We start from the raw sequence: 18,713 nt of genomic DNA on the forward strand, positions 1-18,713 counted from the left end.
ACCCTATTACCCTATTACACTATTACACTATTACCCTATTACACTATTAACCTATTACCCTATTACACTATTACCCTATTACACTATTACACTATTACCCTATTACACTATTACACTATTACACTATTACCCTATTACACTATTACACTCTTACCCTATTACACTATTACACTACTACACTATTTCCCTATTACACTATTAACCTATTACACTATTACACTATTACCCTAGTACACTATTACACTATTACACTATTACACTATTACCCTATTACACTATTACACTATTACACTATTACCCTATTACACTATTACACTATTACACTATTACACTATTACACTACTACACTATTTCCCTATTACACTATTAACCTATTACACTATTACACTATTACCCTAGTAAACTATTACACTATTACACTATTACACTATTACCCTATTACACTATTACCCTATTACACTATTACACTATTACACTATTACACTATTACCCTATTACCCTATTACACTATTACACTATTACCCTATTACCCTATTACACTATTACACTATTACCCTATTACACTATTACACTATTACCCTATTACACTATTACACTATTAACCTATTACACTATTACACTATTACACTATTACACTATTACACTATTACACTATTACACTATTAACCTATTACCCTATTACACTATTACACTATTACCCTATTACACTATTAACCTATTACACTATTACACTATTACCTATTACACTATTACCCTATTACACTATTATTCTATTACACTATTACCCTATTACACTATTACCCTATTACACTATTACACTATTACCCTATTACACTATTACACTATTATACTATTAACCTATTACACTATTACACTATTACCCTATTACACTATTACACTATTACCCTATTACACTATTACACTATTACACTATTACCCTATTACACTATTACACTATTAAACTATTAACCTATTACACTATTAAACTATTACCCTATTACACTATTACACTATTACCCTATTACACTATTACCCTATTACACTATTACACTATTAAACTATTAACCTATTACACTATTACCCTATTACCCTATTACACTATTAACCTATTACACTACTACCCTATTACACTATTAACCTATTACCCTATTACCCTATTACACTATTACCCTATTACACTATTACACTATTAACCTATTACCCTATTACACTATTACCCTATTACACTATTACACTATTACCCTATTACACTATTACACTATTACCCTATTACCCTATTACACTATTACACTATTACCCTATTACACTATTAACCTATTACCCTATTACACTATTACCCTATTACCCTATTACACTATTACCCTATTACACTATTACACTATTACCCTATTACACTATTACACTATTACCCTATTACACTATTAACCTATTACCCTATTACACTATTACCCTATTACACTATTACACTATTACACTATTACCCTATTACACTATTACACTATTAACCTATTACCCTATTACACTATTACACTATTACCCTATTACCCTATTACACTATTACACTATTAACCTATTACCCTATTACACTATTACCCTATTACACTATTACACTATTACACTATTACACTATTAAACTATTAACCTATTACACTATTACCCTATTACACTATTTCCCTATTACCCTATTACCCTATTACACTATTACACTAATATAGTATTACCCTATTACCCTATTACACTATTACACTAATATAGTATTACCCTATTACACTATTACACTATTACCCTATTACCCTATTACACTATTACACTATTAACCTATTACCCTATTACACTATTACCCTATTACACTATTACACTATTACCCTATTACACTATTACACTATTACCCTATTACCCTATTACACTATTACACTATTACCCTATTACACTATTAACCTATTACCCTATTACACTATTACCCTATTACACTATTACACTATTACCCTATTACACTATTACACTATTACCCTATTACACTATTACACTATTACCCTATTACACTATTACACTATTACACTAATATAGTATTACCCTATTACACTATTACACTATTACCCTATTACCCTATTACACTATTACACTATTACCCTATTACACTATTACACTATTACCCTATTACACTATTACACTATTACCCTATTACACTATTACACTATTACACTAATATAGTATTACCCTATTACACTATTACACTATTAACCTATTACCCTATTACACTATTACCCTATTACACTATTACACTATTACCCTATTACACTATTACACTATTACCCTATTACCCTATTACACTATTACCCTATTACACTATTAACCTATTACCCTATTACACTATTACCCTATTACACTATTACACTATTACACTATTACCCTATTACACTATTACACTATTAACCTATTACCCTATTACACTATTACACTATTAACCTATTACCCTATTACCCTATTACACTATTACACTATTACCCTATTACACTATTAACCTATTACCCTATTACACTATTACCCTATTACACTATTACACTATTACCCTATTACACTATTACACTATTACACTATTACCCTATTACACTATTACACTCTTACCCTATTACACTATTACACTACTACACTATTTCCCTATTACACTATTAACCTATTACACTATTACACTATTACCCTAGTACACTATTACACTATTACACTATTACACTATTACACTATTACACTATTACCCTATTACACTATTACACTATTACACTATTACACTATTACACTACTACACTATTTCCCTATTACACTATTAACCTATTACACTATTACACTATTACCCTAGTAAACTATTACACTATTACACTATTACACTATTACCCTATTACACTATTACCCTATTACACTATTACACTATTACACTATTACACTATTACCCTATTACCCTATTACACTATTACACTATTACCCTATTACCCTATTACACTATTACACTATTACCCTATTACACTATTACACTATTACCCTATTACACTATTACACTATTAACCTATTACACTATTACACTATTACACTATTACACTATTACACTATTACACTATTAACCTATTACCCTATTACACTATTACACTATTACCCTATTACACTATTAACCTATTACACTATTACACTATTACCCTATTACACTATTACCCTATTACACTATTATTCTATTACACTATTACCCTATTACACTATTACCCTATTACACTATTACACTATTACCCTATTACACTATTACACTATTATACTATTAACCTATTACACTATTACACTATTACCCTATTACACTATTACACTATTACCCTATTACACTATTACACTATTACACTATTACCCTATTACACTATTACACTATTACCCTATTACACTATTACCCTATTACACTATTACACTATTAAACTATTAACCTATTACACTATTACCCTATTACCCTATTACACTATTAACCTATTACACTACTACCCTATTACACTATTAACCTATTACCCTATTACACTATTACACTATTACACTATTACACTATTACCCTATTACACTATTACCCTATTACACTATTACACTATTAGCCTATTACCCTATTACACTATTACACTATTACACTATTAACCTATTACACTATTACACTATTACCCTATTACACTATTACCCTATTACACTATTACCCTATTACACTATTACACTATTAACCTATTACACTATTACCCTATTACACTATTACCCTATTACACTATTAACCTATTACACTATTAACCTATTACCCTATTACACTATTACACTATTAACTATTACCCTATTACCCTATTACACTATTACACTATTACACTATTACCCTATTACACTATTACACTATTACCCTATTACACTATTACCCTATTACACTATTAACCTATTACACTATTAACCTATTACCCTATTACACTATTACACTATTACACTATTACCCTATTACCCTATTACACTATTACACTATTACACTATTACACTATTACCCTATTACACTATTACACTATTAACCTATTACACTATTACACTATTAACCTATTACCCTAGTACACTATTACACTATTACACTATTAACCTATTACACTATTACACTATTACACTATTACACTATTACCCTATTAAACTATTACACTATTACCCTATTACCCCATTAAACTATTACCCTATTAAACTATTACACTATTACCCTATTACCCCATTAAACTATTACCCTATTAAACTATTACACTATTACCCTATTACCCCATTAAACTATTACCCTATTACCCCATTAAACTATTACCCTATTAAACTATTACACTATTACCCTATTACCCCATTAAACTATTACCCTATTACCCCATTAAACTATTACCCTATTACCCCATTAAACTATTACCCTATTAAACTATTACACTATTACCCTATTACCCCATTAAACTATTACCCTATTACCCCATTAAACTATTACCCTATTAAACTATTACACTATTACCCTATTACCCCATTAAACTATTAACCTATTACCCCATTAAACTATTACCCTATTAAACTATTACACTATTACCCTATTACCCCATTAAACTATTACCCTATTACCCCATTAAACTATTACCCTATTACCCCATTAAACTATTACCCTATTACCCCATTAAACTATTACCCTATTACCCCATTAAACTATTACCCTCCATTAAACTATTACCCTATTACACTATTACCCCATTAAACTATTACCCTATTACCCCATTAAACTATTACCCTATTACCCCATTAAACTATTACCCTATTACCCTATTAAACTATTACCCTATTACACTATTACCCCATTAAAATATTACCCTATTACACTATTACACTATTACCCTATTACACTATTACCCTATTACACTATTTCCCTATTACCCTATTACCCTATTACACTATTACACTAATATAGTATTACCCTATTACCCTATTACACTATTACACTAATATAGTATTACCCTATTACACTATTACACTATTACCCTATTACCCTATTACACTATTACACTATTAACCTATTACCCTATTACACTATTACCCTATTACACTATTACACTATTACCCTATTACACTATTACACTATTACCCTATTACCCTATTACACTATTACACTATTACCCTATTACACTATTAACCTATTACCCTATTACACTATTACCCTATTACACTATTACACTATTACCCTATTACACTATTACACTATTACCCTATTACACTATTACACTATTACCCTATTACACTATTACACTATTACACTAATATAGTATTACCCTATTACACTATTACACTATTACCCTATTACCCTATTACACTATTACACTATTACCCTATTACACTATTACACTATTACCCTATTACACTATTACACTATTACCCTATTACACTATTACACTATTACACTAATATAGTATTACCCTATTACACTATTACACTATTAACCTATTACCCTATTACACTATTACCCTATTACACTATTACACTATTACCCTATTACACTATTACACTATTACCCTATTACCCTATTACACTATTACACTATTACCCTATTACACTATTAACCTATTACCCTATTACACTATTACCCTATTACACTATTACACTATTACACTATTACCCTATTACACTATTACACTATTAACCTATTACCCTATTACACTATTACACTATTAACCTATTACCCTATTACACTATTACCCTATTACCCTATTACACTATTACACTATTACCCTATTACACTATTAACCTATTACCCTATTACACTATTACCCTATTACACTATTACACTATTACCCTATTACACTATTACACTATTACACTATTACCCTATTACACTATTACACTCTTACCCTATTACACTATTACACTACTACACTATTTCCCTATTACACTATTAACCTATTACACTATTACACTATTACCCTAGTACACTATTACACTATTACACTATTACACTATTACCCTATTACACTATTACACTATTACACTATTACCCTATTACACTATTACACTATTACACTATTACACTATTACACTATTAACCTATTACACTATTACACTATTACCCTAGTAAACTATTACACTATTACACTATTACACTATTACCCTATTACACTATTACCCTATTACACTATTACACTATTACACTATTACACTATTACCCTATTACCCTATTACACTATTACACTATTACCCTATTACCCTATTACACTATTACACTATTACCCTATTACACTATTACACTATTACCCTATTACACTATTAACCTATTACACTATTACACTATTACACTATTACACTATTACACTATTACACTATTAACCTATTACCCTATTACACTATTACACTATTACCCTATTACACTATTAACCTATTACACTATTACACTATTACCCTATTACACTATTACCCTATTACACTATTATTCTATTACACTATTACCCTATTACACTATTACCCTATTACACTATTACACTATTACCCTATTACACTATTACACTATTATACTATTAACCTATTACACTATTACACTATTACCCTATTACACTATTACACTATTACCCTATTACACTATTACACTATTACCCTATTACACTATTACACTATTAAACTATTAACCTATTACACTATTAAACTATTACCCTATTACACTATTACACTATTACCCTATTACACTATTACCCTATTACACTATTACACTATTAAACTATTAACCTATTACACTATTACCCTATTACCCTATTACACTATTAACCTATTACACTACTACCCTATTACACTATTAACCTATTACCCTATTACACTATTACACTATTACACTATTACACTATTACCCTATTACACTATTACCCTATTACACTATTACACTATTAGCCTATTACCCTATTACACTATTACACTATTACACTATTAACCTATTACACTATTACACTATTACCCTATTACACTATTACCCTATTACACTATTACTCTATTACACTATTACACTATTAACCTATTACACTATTACCCTATTACACTATTACCCTATTACACTATTAACCTATTACACTATTAACCTATTACCCTATTACACTATTACACTATTACACTATTACCCTATTACCCTATTACACTATTACACTATTACACTATTACCCTATTACACTATTACACTATTACCCTATTACACTATTACCCTATTACACTATTAACCTATTACACTATTAACCTATTACCCTATTACACTATTACACTATTACACTATTACCCTATTACCCTATTACACTATTACACTATTACACTATTACACTATTACCCTATTACACTATTACACTATTAACCTATTACACTATTACACTATTAACCTATTACCCTAGTACACTATTACACTATTACACTATTAACCTATTACACTATTACACTATTACACTATTACACTATTACCCTATTACACTATTACACTATTACACTATTACCCTATTACACTATTACCCTATTACCCTATTACACTATTACACTATTACCCTATTACACTATTAACCTATTACCCTATTACACTATTACCCTATTACACTATTACACTATTACACTATTACCCTATTACACTATTACACTATTAACCTATTACCCCATTAAACTATTACCCTATTAAACTATTACACTATTACCCTATTACCCCATTAAACTATTACCCTATTAAACTATTACACTATTACCCTATTACCCCATTAAACTATTACCCTATTAAACTATTACACTATTACCCTATTACCCCATTAAACTATTACCCTATTAAACTATTACACTATTACCCTATTACCCCATTAAACTATTACCCTATTAAACTATTACACTATTACCCTATTACCCCATTAAACTATTACCCTATTACCCCATTAAACTATTACCCTATTAAACTATTACACTATTACCCTATTACCCCATTAAACTATTACCCTATTACCCCATTAAACTATTACCCTATTACCCCATTAAACTATTACCCTATTAAACTATTACACTATTACCCTATTACCCCATTAAACTATTACCCTATTACCCCATTAAACTATTACCCTATTAAACTATTACACTATTACCCTATTACCCCATTAAACTATTAACCTATTACCCCATTAAACTATTACCCTATTAAACTATTACACTATTACCCTATTACCCCATTAAACTATTACCCTATTACCCCATTAAACTATTACCCTATTACCCCATTAAACTATTACCCTATTACCCCATTAAACTATTACCCTATTACCCCATTAAACTATTACCCTATTACCCCATTAAACTATTACCCTATTACCCCATTAAACTATTACCCTATTACCCCATTAAACTATTACCCTATTACCCCATTAAACTATTACCCTATTACCCTATTAAACTATTACCCTATTACACTATTACCCCATTAAACTATTACCCTATTACACTATTACACTATTACCCTATTACACTATTACCCTATTACACTATTACACTATTACCCTATTACCCTATTACACTATTACACTATTAACCTATTACCCTATTACACTATTACCCTATTACACTATTACACTATTACCCTATTACACTATTACACTATTACCCTATTACCCTATTACACTATTACACTATTACCCTATTACACTATTAACCTATTACCCTATTACACTATTACCCTATTACACTATTACACTATTACCCTATTACACTATTACACTATTACCCTATTACACTATTACACTATTACCCTATTACACTATTACACTATTACACTAATATAGTATTACCCTATTACACTATTACACTATTACCCTATTACCCTATTACACTATTACACTATTACCCTATTACACTATTACACTATTACCCTATTACACTATTACACTATTACCCTATTACACTATTACACTATTACACTAATATAGTATTACCCTATTACACTATTACACTATTAACCTATTACCCTATTACACTATTACCCTATTACACTATTACACTATTACCCTATTACACTATTACACTATTACCCTATTACCCTATTACACTATTACACTATTACCCTATTACACTATTAACCTATTACCCTATTACACTATTACCCTATTACACTATTACACTATTACACTATTACCCTATTACACTATTACACTATTAACCTATTACCCTATTACACTATTACACTATTAACCTATTACCCTATTACACTATTACCCTATTACCCTATTACACTATTACACTATTACCCTATTACACTATTAACCTATTACCCTATTACACTATTACCCTATTACACTATTACACTATTACCCTATTACACTATTACACTATTACACTATTACCCTATTACACTATTACACTCTTACCCTATTACACTATTACACTACTACACTATTTCCCTATTACACTATTAACCTATTACACTATTACACTATTACCCTAGTACACTATTACACTATTACACTATTACACTATTACCCTATTACACTATTACACTATTACACTATTACCCTATTACACTATTACACTATTACACTATTACACTATTACACTACTACACTATTTCCTATTACACTATTAACCTATTACACTATTACACTATTACCTAGTAAACTATTACACTATTACACTATTACACTATTACCCTATTACACTATTACCCTATTACACTATTACACTATTACACTATTACCCTATTACCCTATTACACTATTACACTATTACCCTATTACCCTATTACACTATTACACTATTACCCTATTACACTATTACACTATTACCCTATTACACTATTACACTATTAACCTATTACACTATTACACTATTACACTATTACACTATTACACTATTACACTATTAACCTATTACCCTATTACACTATTACACTATTACCCTATTACACTATTAACCTATTACACTATTACACTATTACCCTATTACACTATTACCCTATTACACTATTATTCTATTACACTATTACCCTATTACACTATTACCCTATTACACTATTACACTATTACCCTATTACACTATTACACTATTATACTATTAACCTATTACACTATTACACTATTACCCTATTACACTATTACACTATTACCCTATTACACTATTACACTATTACACTATTACCCTATTACACTATTACACTATTAAACTATTAACCTATTACACTATTAAACTATTACCCTATTACACTATTACACTATTACACTATTACCCTATTACACTATTACACTATTAAACTATTAACCTATTACACTATTACCCTATTACCCTATTACACTATTAACCTATTACACTACTACCCTATTACACTATTAACCTATTACCCTATTACACTATTACACTATTACACTATTACACTATTACCCTATTACACTATTACCCTATTACACTATTACACTATTAGCCTATTACCCTATTACACTATTACACTATTACACTATTAACCTATTACACTATTACACTATTACCCTATTACACTATTACCCTATTACACTATTACTCTATTACACTATTACACTATTAACCTATTACACTATTACCCTATTACACTATTACCCTATTACACTATTAACCTATTACACTATTAACCTATTACCCTATTACACTATTACACTATTACACTATTACCCTATTACCCTATTACACTATTACACTATTACACTATTACCCTATTACACTATTACACTATTACCCTATTACACTATTACCCTATTACACTATTAACCTATTACACTATTAACCTATTACCCTATTACACTATTACACTATTACACTATTACCCTATTACCCTATTACACTATTACACTATTACACTATTACACTATTACCCTATTACACTATTACTATTAACCTATTACACTATTACACTATTAACCTATTACCCTTACACTATTACACTATTACACTATTAACCTATTACACTATTACACTATTACACTATTACACTATTACCCTATTACACTATTACACTATTACACTATTACCCTATTACACTATTACCCTATTACCCTATTACACTATTACACTATTACCCTATTACACTATTAACCTATTACCCTATTACACTATTACCCTATTACACTATTACACTATTACACTATTACCCTATTACACTATTACACTATTAACCTATTACCCTATTACACTATTACACTATTAACCTATTACACTATTACACTATTACACTCTTACCCTATTACACTATTACACTATTAACCTATTACCCTATTACACTATTAACCTATTACACTATTACACTATTACCCTAGTACACTATTACACTATTACCCTATTACACTATTAACCTATTACACTATTACACTATTACACTATTACACTCTTACCCTATTACACTATTACACTACTACACTATTACCCATTACACTATTACACTATTAAACTATTAACCTATTACACTATTACCCTATTACCCTATTACACTATTAACCTATTACACTATTAAACTATTACCCTATTACACTATTACACTATTAACCTATTACACTATTAAACTATTACCCTATTACACTATTACACTATTACACTATTACACTATTACACTATTAAACTATTACCCTATTACCCTATTACACTATTAACCTATTACACTATTAAACTATTACCCTATTACACTATTAGACTATTAACCTATTACACTATTAAACTATTACCCTATTACCCTATTACACTATTAACCTATTACACTATTAAACTATTACCCTATTACACTATTACACTATTACCCTATTACACTATTACCCTATTACCCTATTACCCTATTACCCTATTACCCTATTACACTATTACCCTATTACCCTATTACCCTATTACCCTATTACACTATTACACTATTACACTATTACACTATTACACTATTACACTATTACACTATTACACTATTAACCTATTAATATAATAATAATAAATAATATATGCCATTTAGCAGACGCTTTTATTAACTTACAGTCATGTGTGCATACATTCTATTAACCCTGGCATTACATGCTCTACCAACTGAGCTACAGAAGGACCACTATTACACTATTAACTATTAACTACACTATTAACCTATTACACTATTACCCTATTACCCTATTACACTATTACACTATTACCCTATTACACTATTACACTATTACACTACCTGTGGATGTTTTTCAGGGCCTACCTTCAAACTCAGTGCCTCTATGTTTGACATCATGGGAAAATCAAAAGAAATCAGCCAAGACTTTTTGGTTGGGAGATCCACAAGTCTGGTTTATCCTTGGGAGCAATTTCCAATTTCGCCTGAAGTTACCACGCTCATCTTTACAAACAATAGTACGCAAATATAAACACCATGGGACCACGCAGCCATCAAACCACTCAAGGTATGAGACGCGTTCTGTCTCATAGAGATGAACGTACTTTTGTGTGAAAGTGCAAATCAATCCCAGAACAACAGCAAAGGACCTTGTGAAGATTCTGGAGGAAACAGGTACAAAAGTATCGATATCCAAACTAAAGCGAGTCGACAGTACCTGAAAGGCTACTCAGCAAGGAAGAAGTCACTGCTCCAAAACCGCCATAAAAAAACATACTACAGTTTGCAACTGCACATGGGGACAAAGATTGTATTTTTTGGAGAAATGTCCTCTGGTCTGATGAAACAAAAATGGAACTTTTTGACCATAATGACCATAATTGTGTTTAAAGGAAAAATGGGGAGGCTTGCAAGCCGAAGAACACCATCCCAACCGTGAAGCACAGGGGTGGCAGCATCATGTTGTGGGGGTGCATAACTGCAGGAAGGACTGGTGCACTTCACAAACTAGATGGCATCATGAGGTAGGAAAATTATGTGGAACTTTATTGAAGCAACATCTCAAGACATCAGTCAGGAAGTTAAAGCTTGGTCGCAAATGGGTCTTCCAAATGGACAATGACCCCAAGCATACTTCCAAAGTTGTGGCAAAATGGCTTAAGGGCAACAAAGTCAAGGTATTGGAGTGGCCATCACAAAGCCCTGACCTCAATCCTATAGAACGTTTGATGCATACTGAAAAAGCGTGAGTGAGCAAGGAGGCCTACAAACCTGACTCAGTTACACCAGCTCTGTCAGGAGGAGTTTAAATGTATTTGGCTAAGGTGTATGTAAACTTCCGACTTCAACTGTATTATCTTTGTGTGGGTGCCCCATGTCGCCCCTGGTAAGATGCCGATGTCGCCTAAATCCGCCACCACAGGATGTAGAGTTATAATTCATTATAATTTGGTTTGAGTGACAGGAAAAATAATTTAATTCCGTACCATTATAAATAAATTCCACTCCGACATAGAAGAAGATGAGAGTTATGTTGAATCTGACAGATCACACTTCCAGATAGCAAAGAATATATCACTTTTATCTGGAAACAATGTTCATAACCTTGTTTAACCTTAGTGTAATTCGCTATTCTAAGCACTGAGTGTACAAAACATTAGGAACTATTACTATTATCCTACTATTGAGTCGTACCCCCTTTTGCCCCCTTTTGCCCTCAGAACAGCCTCAATTTGTTTGGGCATGAACTGCAAGGTGTCGAAAGCGTTCCACAGGGATGCTGGCCCATGTTGACTCCAATTCTTCCCACCGTTGTGTCAAGTTAGCTGGATGTCATTTGGGTCATTTGACCATTTTTGATACACACAGGGAAATGTTGATACACACAGGGAAATGTTTAGCGTGAAAAACCCAGCCGTGTTGCGATTCTTGACACACTCAACCCGGTGTCCCTGGTACCTACTACCCCGTTCAAAGGCACTCAAATATTTTATCTTGCCCGTTCACCCTCTGAATGGCACACATACACAATCCATATATCAAGGCTTAAAAATAATTATTTAACCCGTCTCCTCCCCTTCATCTACAGTGGATTTAACAGGTGACATCAATAAGGGATCATAGCTTTCACCTGGATTCACCTGGCCAGTCACTTTATGTCATGGAAAGAGCAGGTTCCTAATGTTTTGTCCACTCCGTGTATATTTCTACCAACCATTTCATTTGTTTGGCTTTTTAAGGTTTTGGGGTCAACTTCAGGGTTAAATGAATGCATTCTGGGAAATGTAGTATTTTCCACATATTGAACAAAATGTAAGTATTTAATGAAATATAAATGAGAATTTTCTCATACAGGTCTTGTTTTCTTTGATCATACACTTTGTCCTAAAAATAAATTACTTCATCAATATTTTATATGCATGTATATAATGATATCTTTGATGTTTTATGTGATTTCAATTATATTTCCTTTAATTTCAATTATAATTGCACTTCTGTATCCCGTTTAACACTTAAATTCAAATTCAATTCAAATTCAAGAATTGAACTGGAATTTGATGCGTTCAGGTTTGAATTGAGAACAAACCTGTCACGTAGTTAGTTAGCCCTGTCTTACTATATACTTGCTACCAGTGGTTCTATATCTAGAGTGAAGAGAGTACAAAGGGCGTTCCGGGCACTAACACCATTTTTTCATGTCAATATACTTGCCTTCAATCGCGAACGGTTTCCCCACAGTGAGTGTCTTGCATTCTGCATCTATAGACACCTCGTAGTCTAGTAAGGCCTTGTCCATGATGAAAGCATCAAGTTGCTGTGGATCATGCCTGAAACAACAGAAGAAGATTTACTACTGAATTGCACCTCTATCTAACATTGACTAAAATGAATGGGATGAATCTTTTTTTTTTTTTCAATTCAAGTCAATTCATGTCAATTCAAGTCAATTCAAGTCAATTCAAGTCAATTCAGCCTTTAAATGTAGACGTTCAAAATACATACTTTTCTGTTTAATGTCCTAGCGGTTCTAGTTCAAGTGTGAGAATACTGAAGTTCATATTTTTCAAGAAAAAAAGTTCCTTGCACCCAAGTGGGTCACCCAGTAAAAAGTGCTTAGTAATATATTGTGTTGGAAATCAATGACCCAAGCAAAGCTCAGTTAATCCCTACCATTGTGTTGCTGAGTCATCATAATGCTTCAGTAAATGTACATTATCCCAGGGTTGTTTGAAGACACGATGTATATAACCTAATTTATGTCCCTCTAACTGCCCTGAATGCCTCTGCTGATCCTACAGCTATTGTATACAGTAATTATGTGCTTTTGAACCAGAGTTATACTGTTAGCACTGAGGCGGTGTACCCTAGTAGGAAGTTCACTGTGTTCAGCTCACCCTGCACTAACATAAATAACATGAGCATATCTACTTCTGCTAAGCTTCCCAGTAAAGCAATGAAAACAAGCAAGCATCCCAGAAAAGGGCAAAAAATAGCCTATATCAACATATGTAGCCTAAGAAACAAAGTTCATGAAATCAATCATTTGTATTGACATTCATATTATGAGAATCTCTGAAACTCACTTAGTTAATACCTTTGACGATACAGTGGTAGCAATACATGGTTATAACATCTACAGAAAAGACAGGAATGCCAACGGTGAAGGTGTGGCTGTTTATACTCACAACCGCATTCCTGTAAAGCTTAGAGAGGATCTCATGTTAAATAATGTTGTAGTAATATGACTACAGGTTCATCTGCCTCACCTAAAGCCCTTTCTGATGGGAAGCTGCTATAGACCTCCAAGTGCTAACAGTCAGTATCTGGATAACGTGTGAAATGCTTGATAATATATGTGATATCAACAGAGAGGTATCTTTTCTGGGTGATTTAAATATTGACTGGCTTTCATCAAGCTGCCCACTCAAGAAAACACTTCAAACTGTAACCAGTGCCTGCAACCTGGTTCAGGTTATCAGTCAACCTACCAGGGTAGTTTACAAACAGAACAGGAATTAAATCATCAACATGTATTGATCACATCTTTACTAATGCTGCATTAATTTGTTTTAAAACAGTATCCAAATCCATAGGATGTAGTGATCACAATATAGTAGCCATATCTAGGAAAACCAAAGTTCCAAAGGCGGGGCCTAATATAGTGTATCAGAGGTCATGGGGCCTAATATAGTGTATCAGAGGTCATGGGGCCTAATATAGTGTATCAGAGGTCATGGGGCCTAATATAGTGTATCAGAGGTCATGGGGCCTAGTATTGTGTATGAGAGGTCATACAATACATTTTGTAGTGATTGCTATGTTGTTGATGTAAAGATTATTTGTTGATATTTGGTATTGAGGGACAATCAGATGCTGCACTTGACATATTTATGACATTTCTTATTTTAGTTACCAATAAGCACAGTTACTAAAAAAACATGCGCCCATTAAGAAAATGACTGGAAAACTGTTAAATCCCTGTGGATTGATGAGAAATAGAAAAATGGTAAGTTTGAAGGGATGACGCAAAAGGAATGGCAAATAAGTCTGGCTGCACAACCGATTGGCAAACATACTGCAAATTGAGAATCATGTGACTAAACTGAATACAACTAAGAAGAAACTATGCTATAAAATTAAGATAAATTATATAAAGAATGATAGTAAAAAGCTTTGGAGCACCTTGGTCCTTCTGTAGCTCAGTTGGTAGAGTATGGCGCTTGTAACGCCAGGGTAGTGGGTTTGATTCCCGGGACCACCCATACGTAGAATGTATGCACACATGACTGTAAGTTGCTTTGCATAAAAGCGTCCGCTGAATGGCATATATTATTATTAAATAACATTTTGTGCAAAAAGGCAAACTCAGCTCCATCGTTCATTGAATCAGATGGCTCATTCATCACAAAACCCATTTTATTAGGTATATCTATTTATTTATTTATTTTTCTTGGCAAGATTTGCAAACGTAGGCATGACATGCTACCAACAAACACTACAAGTACAACTGACCAAAGACGAGCAAGTACAACTGACCAAAGACGAGCAAGTACAACTGACCAAAGACGAGCAAGTACAACTGACCAAAGACGAGCAAGTACAACTGACCAAAGACGAGCAAGTACAACTGACCAAAGACGAGCAAGTACAACTGACCAAAGACGAGCAAGTACAACTGACCAAAGACAAGCAAGTACAACTGCGTTTGGCAACCAGGAAGAGTAGCTGCTGCTGTGGCAGGAACTAATGGGGATCTATAATAAATCCCAGGAAGAGTAGCTGCTGCTGTGGCAGGAACTAATGGGGATCCATAATAAATCCCAGGAAGAGTAGCTGCTGCTGTGGCAGGAACTAATGGGGATCTATAATAAATCCCAGGAAGAGTAGCTGCTGCTGTGGCAGGAACTAATGGGGATCTATAATAAATCCCAGGAAGAGTAGCTGCTGCTGTGGCACGAACTAATGGGGATCCATAATAAATCCCAGGAAGAGTAGCTGCTGCCTTGGCAGGAACTAATGGGGATCCATAATAAACATCAGGAAGAGTAGCTGCTGCTGTGGCAGGAACTAATGTGTATCCATAATAAACCCCAGGAAGAGTAGCTGCTGGCTTGGCAGGAACTAATGTGTATCCATAATAAACCCCAGGAAGAGTAGCTGCTGGCTTGGCAGGAACTAATGTGTATCCATAATAAACCCCAGGAAGAGTAGCTGCTGGCTTGGCAGGAACTAATGTGTATCCATAATAAACCCCAGGAAGAGTAGCTGCTGCCTTGGCAGGAACTAATAAATACAAATACAAACTATTAACAGTAAATATATTAATGCTGTTTTTGAATGAAACCCAGACAAGCAGACACAGTTTGCAATTCCTTATAAAAATGAATGGATCTTAACATTTCAAAGCAAGTGCCGGTCTTCCCATAGAATAGTCCTGTCCTCTCGCACAATGGGAGAAAGATATTGTATATCCCGTCAACCCGATCTCAGCGCCCAGCTCCATTAACTCGGCTCTGCTCTGCTCCACAGAAGATGTGAGATGACTTGGAAACAGTTTCAGATTTCAAAAGGAAAAGTGAACAAAGCACAGGGCCACTTATGCTGTTACTCATTTCCAGAAGTATAGTTTGATATTGATGATGCCTGGAGACAGTTTCAGATTGGGTAGCAGAGTTGGAGACAGTTTCAGATTGGGTAGCAGAGTTGGAGACAGTTTCAGATTGGGTAGCAGAGTTGGAGACAGTTTCAGATTGGGTAGCAGAGTTGGAGACAGTTTCAGATTGGGTAGCAGAGTTGGAGACAGTTTCAGATTGGGTAGCAGAGTTGGAGACAGTTTCAGATTGGGTAGCAGAGTTGGAGACAGTTTCAGATTGGGTAGCAGAGTTGGAGACAGTTTCAGATTGGGTAGCAGAGTTGGAGACAGTTTCAGATTGGGTAGCAGAGTTGGAGACAGTTTCAGATTGGGTAGCAGAGTTGGAGAATTTGATATGATTTGATTTGAGCCAACTCCAGGCCGACTCACGCCAACTCCAGGCAGACTCAAGCCAACTCCAGGCCGACTCAAGCCAACTCCAGGCAGACTCAAGCCAACTCCAGGCAGACTCAAGCCAACTCCAGGCAGACTCTGTCATGTTTTGTCTTATATTGTCTTGTCATTTTGCTTTCCCTTCTGTTCGTTTTCCCCCTGCTGGTCTTTTTAGGTTCGTTCCCTTTTTTCTCTCTCCCTCCCTCTCTCTCTTCTCTCTATCGTTCCGTTCCTGCTCCCAGCTGTTCCTATTCCCCTAATCAATCATTTAGTCTTTCCACACCTGTTCCCTATCTTTTCCTCTGATTAGAGTCCCTATTTCTCCCCTTGTCT

General features: G+C 33.0%; 1 protein-coding gene across 1 annotated transcript in view; it reads right to left on the bottom strand.

Annotated features, from left to right (window-relative positions):
- grin3a (glutamate receptor, ionotropic, N-methyl-D-aspartate 3A) overlaps positions 1–18,713 on the bottom strand; it is a 105,044-nt gene that overhangs the window by 31,033 nt on the left and 55,298 nt on the right. The window contains exon 6 of the mRNA XM_046306774.1: positions 14,567–14,682. Within this exon, the coding sequence (XP_046162730.1) occupies positions 14,567–14,682 (116 nt within the window). The remainder of the gene's footprint in view (positions 1–14,566; positions 14,683–18,713) is intronic.

Source organism: Oncorhynchus gorbuscha, linkage group LG16 (assembly GCF_021184085.1).
Source record: "Oncorhynchus gorbuscha isolate QuinsamMale2020 ecotype Even-year linkage group LG16, OgorEven_v1.0, whole genome shotgun sequence".
In the NCBI taxonomy this organism is placed as follows: domain Eukaryota; kingdom Metazoa; phylum Chordata; class Actinopteri; order Salmoniformes; family Salmonidae; genus Oncorhynchus; species Oncorhynchus gorbuscha.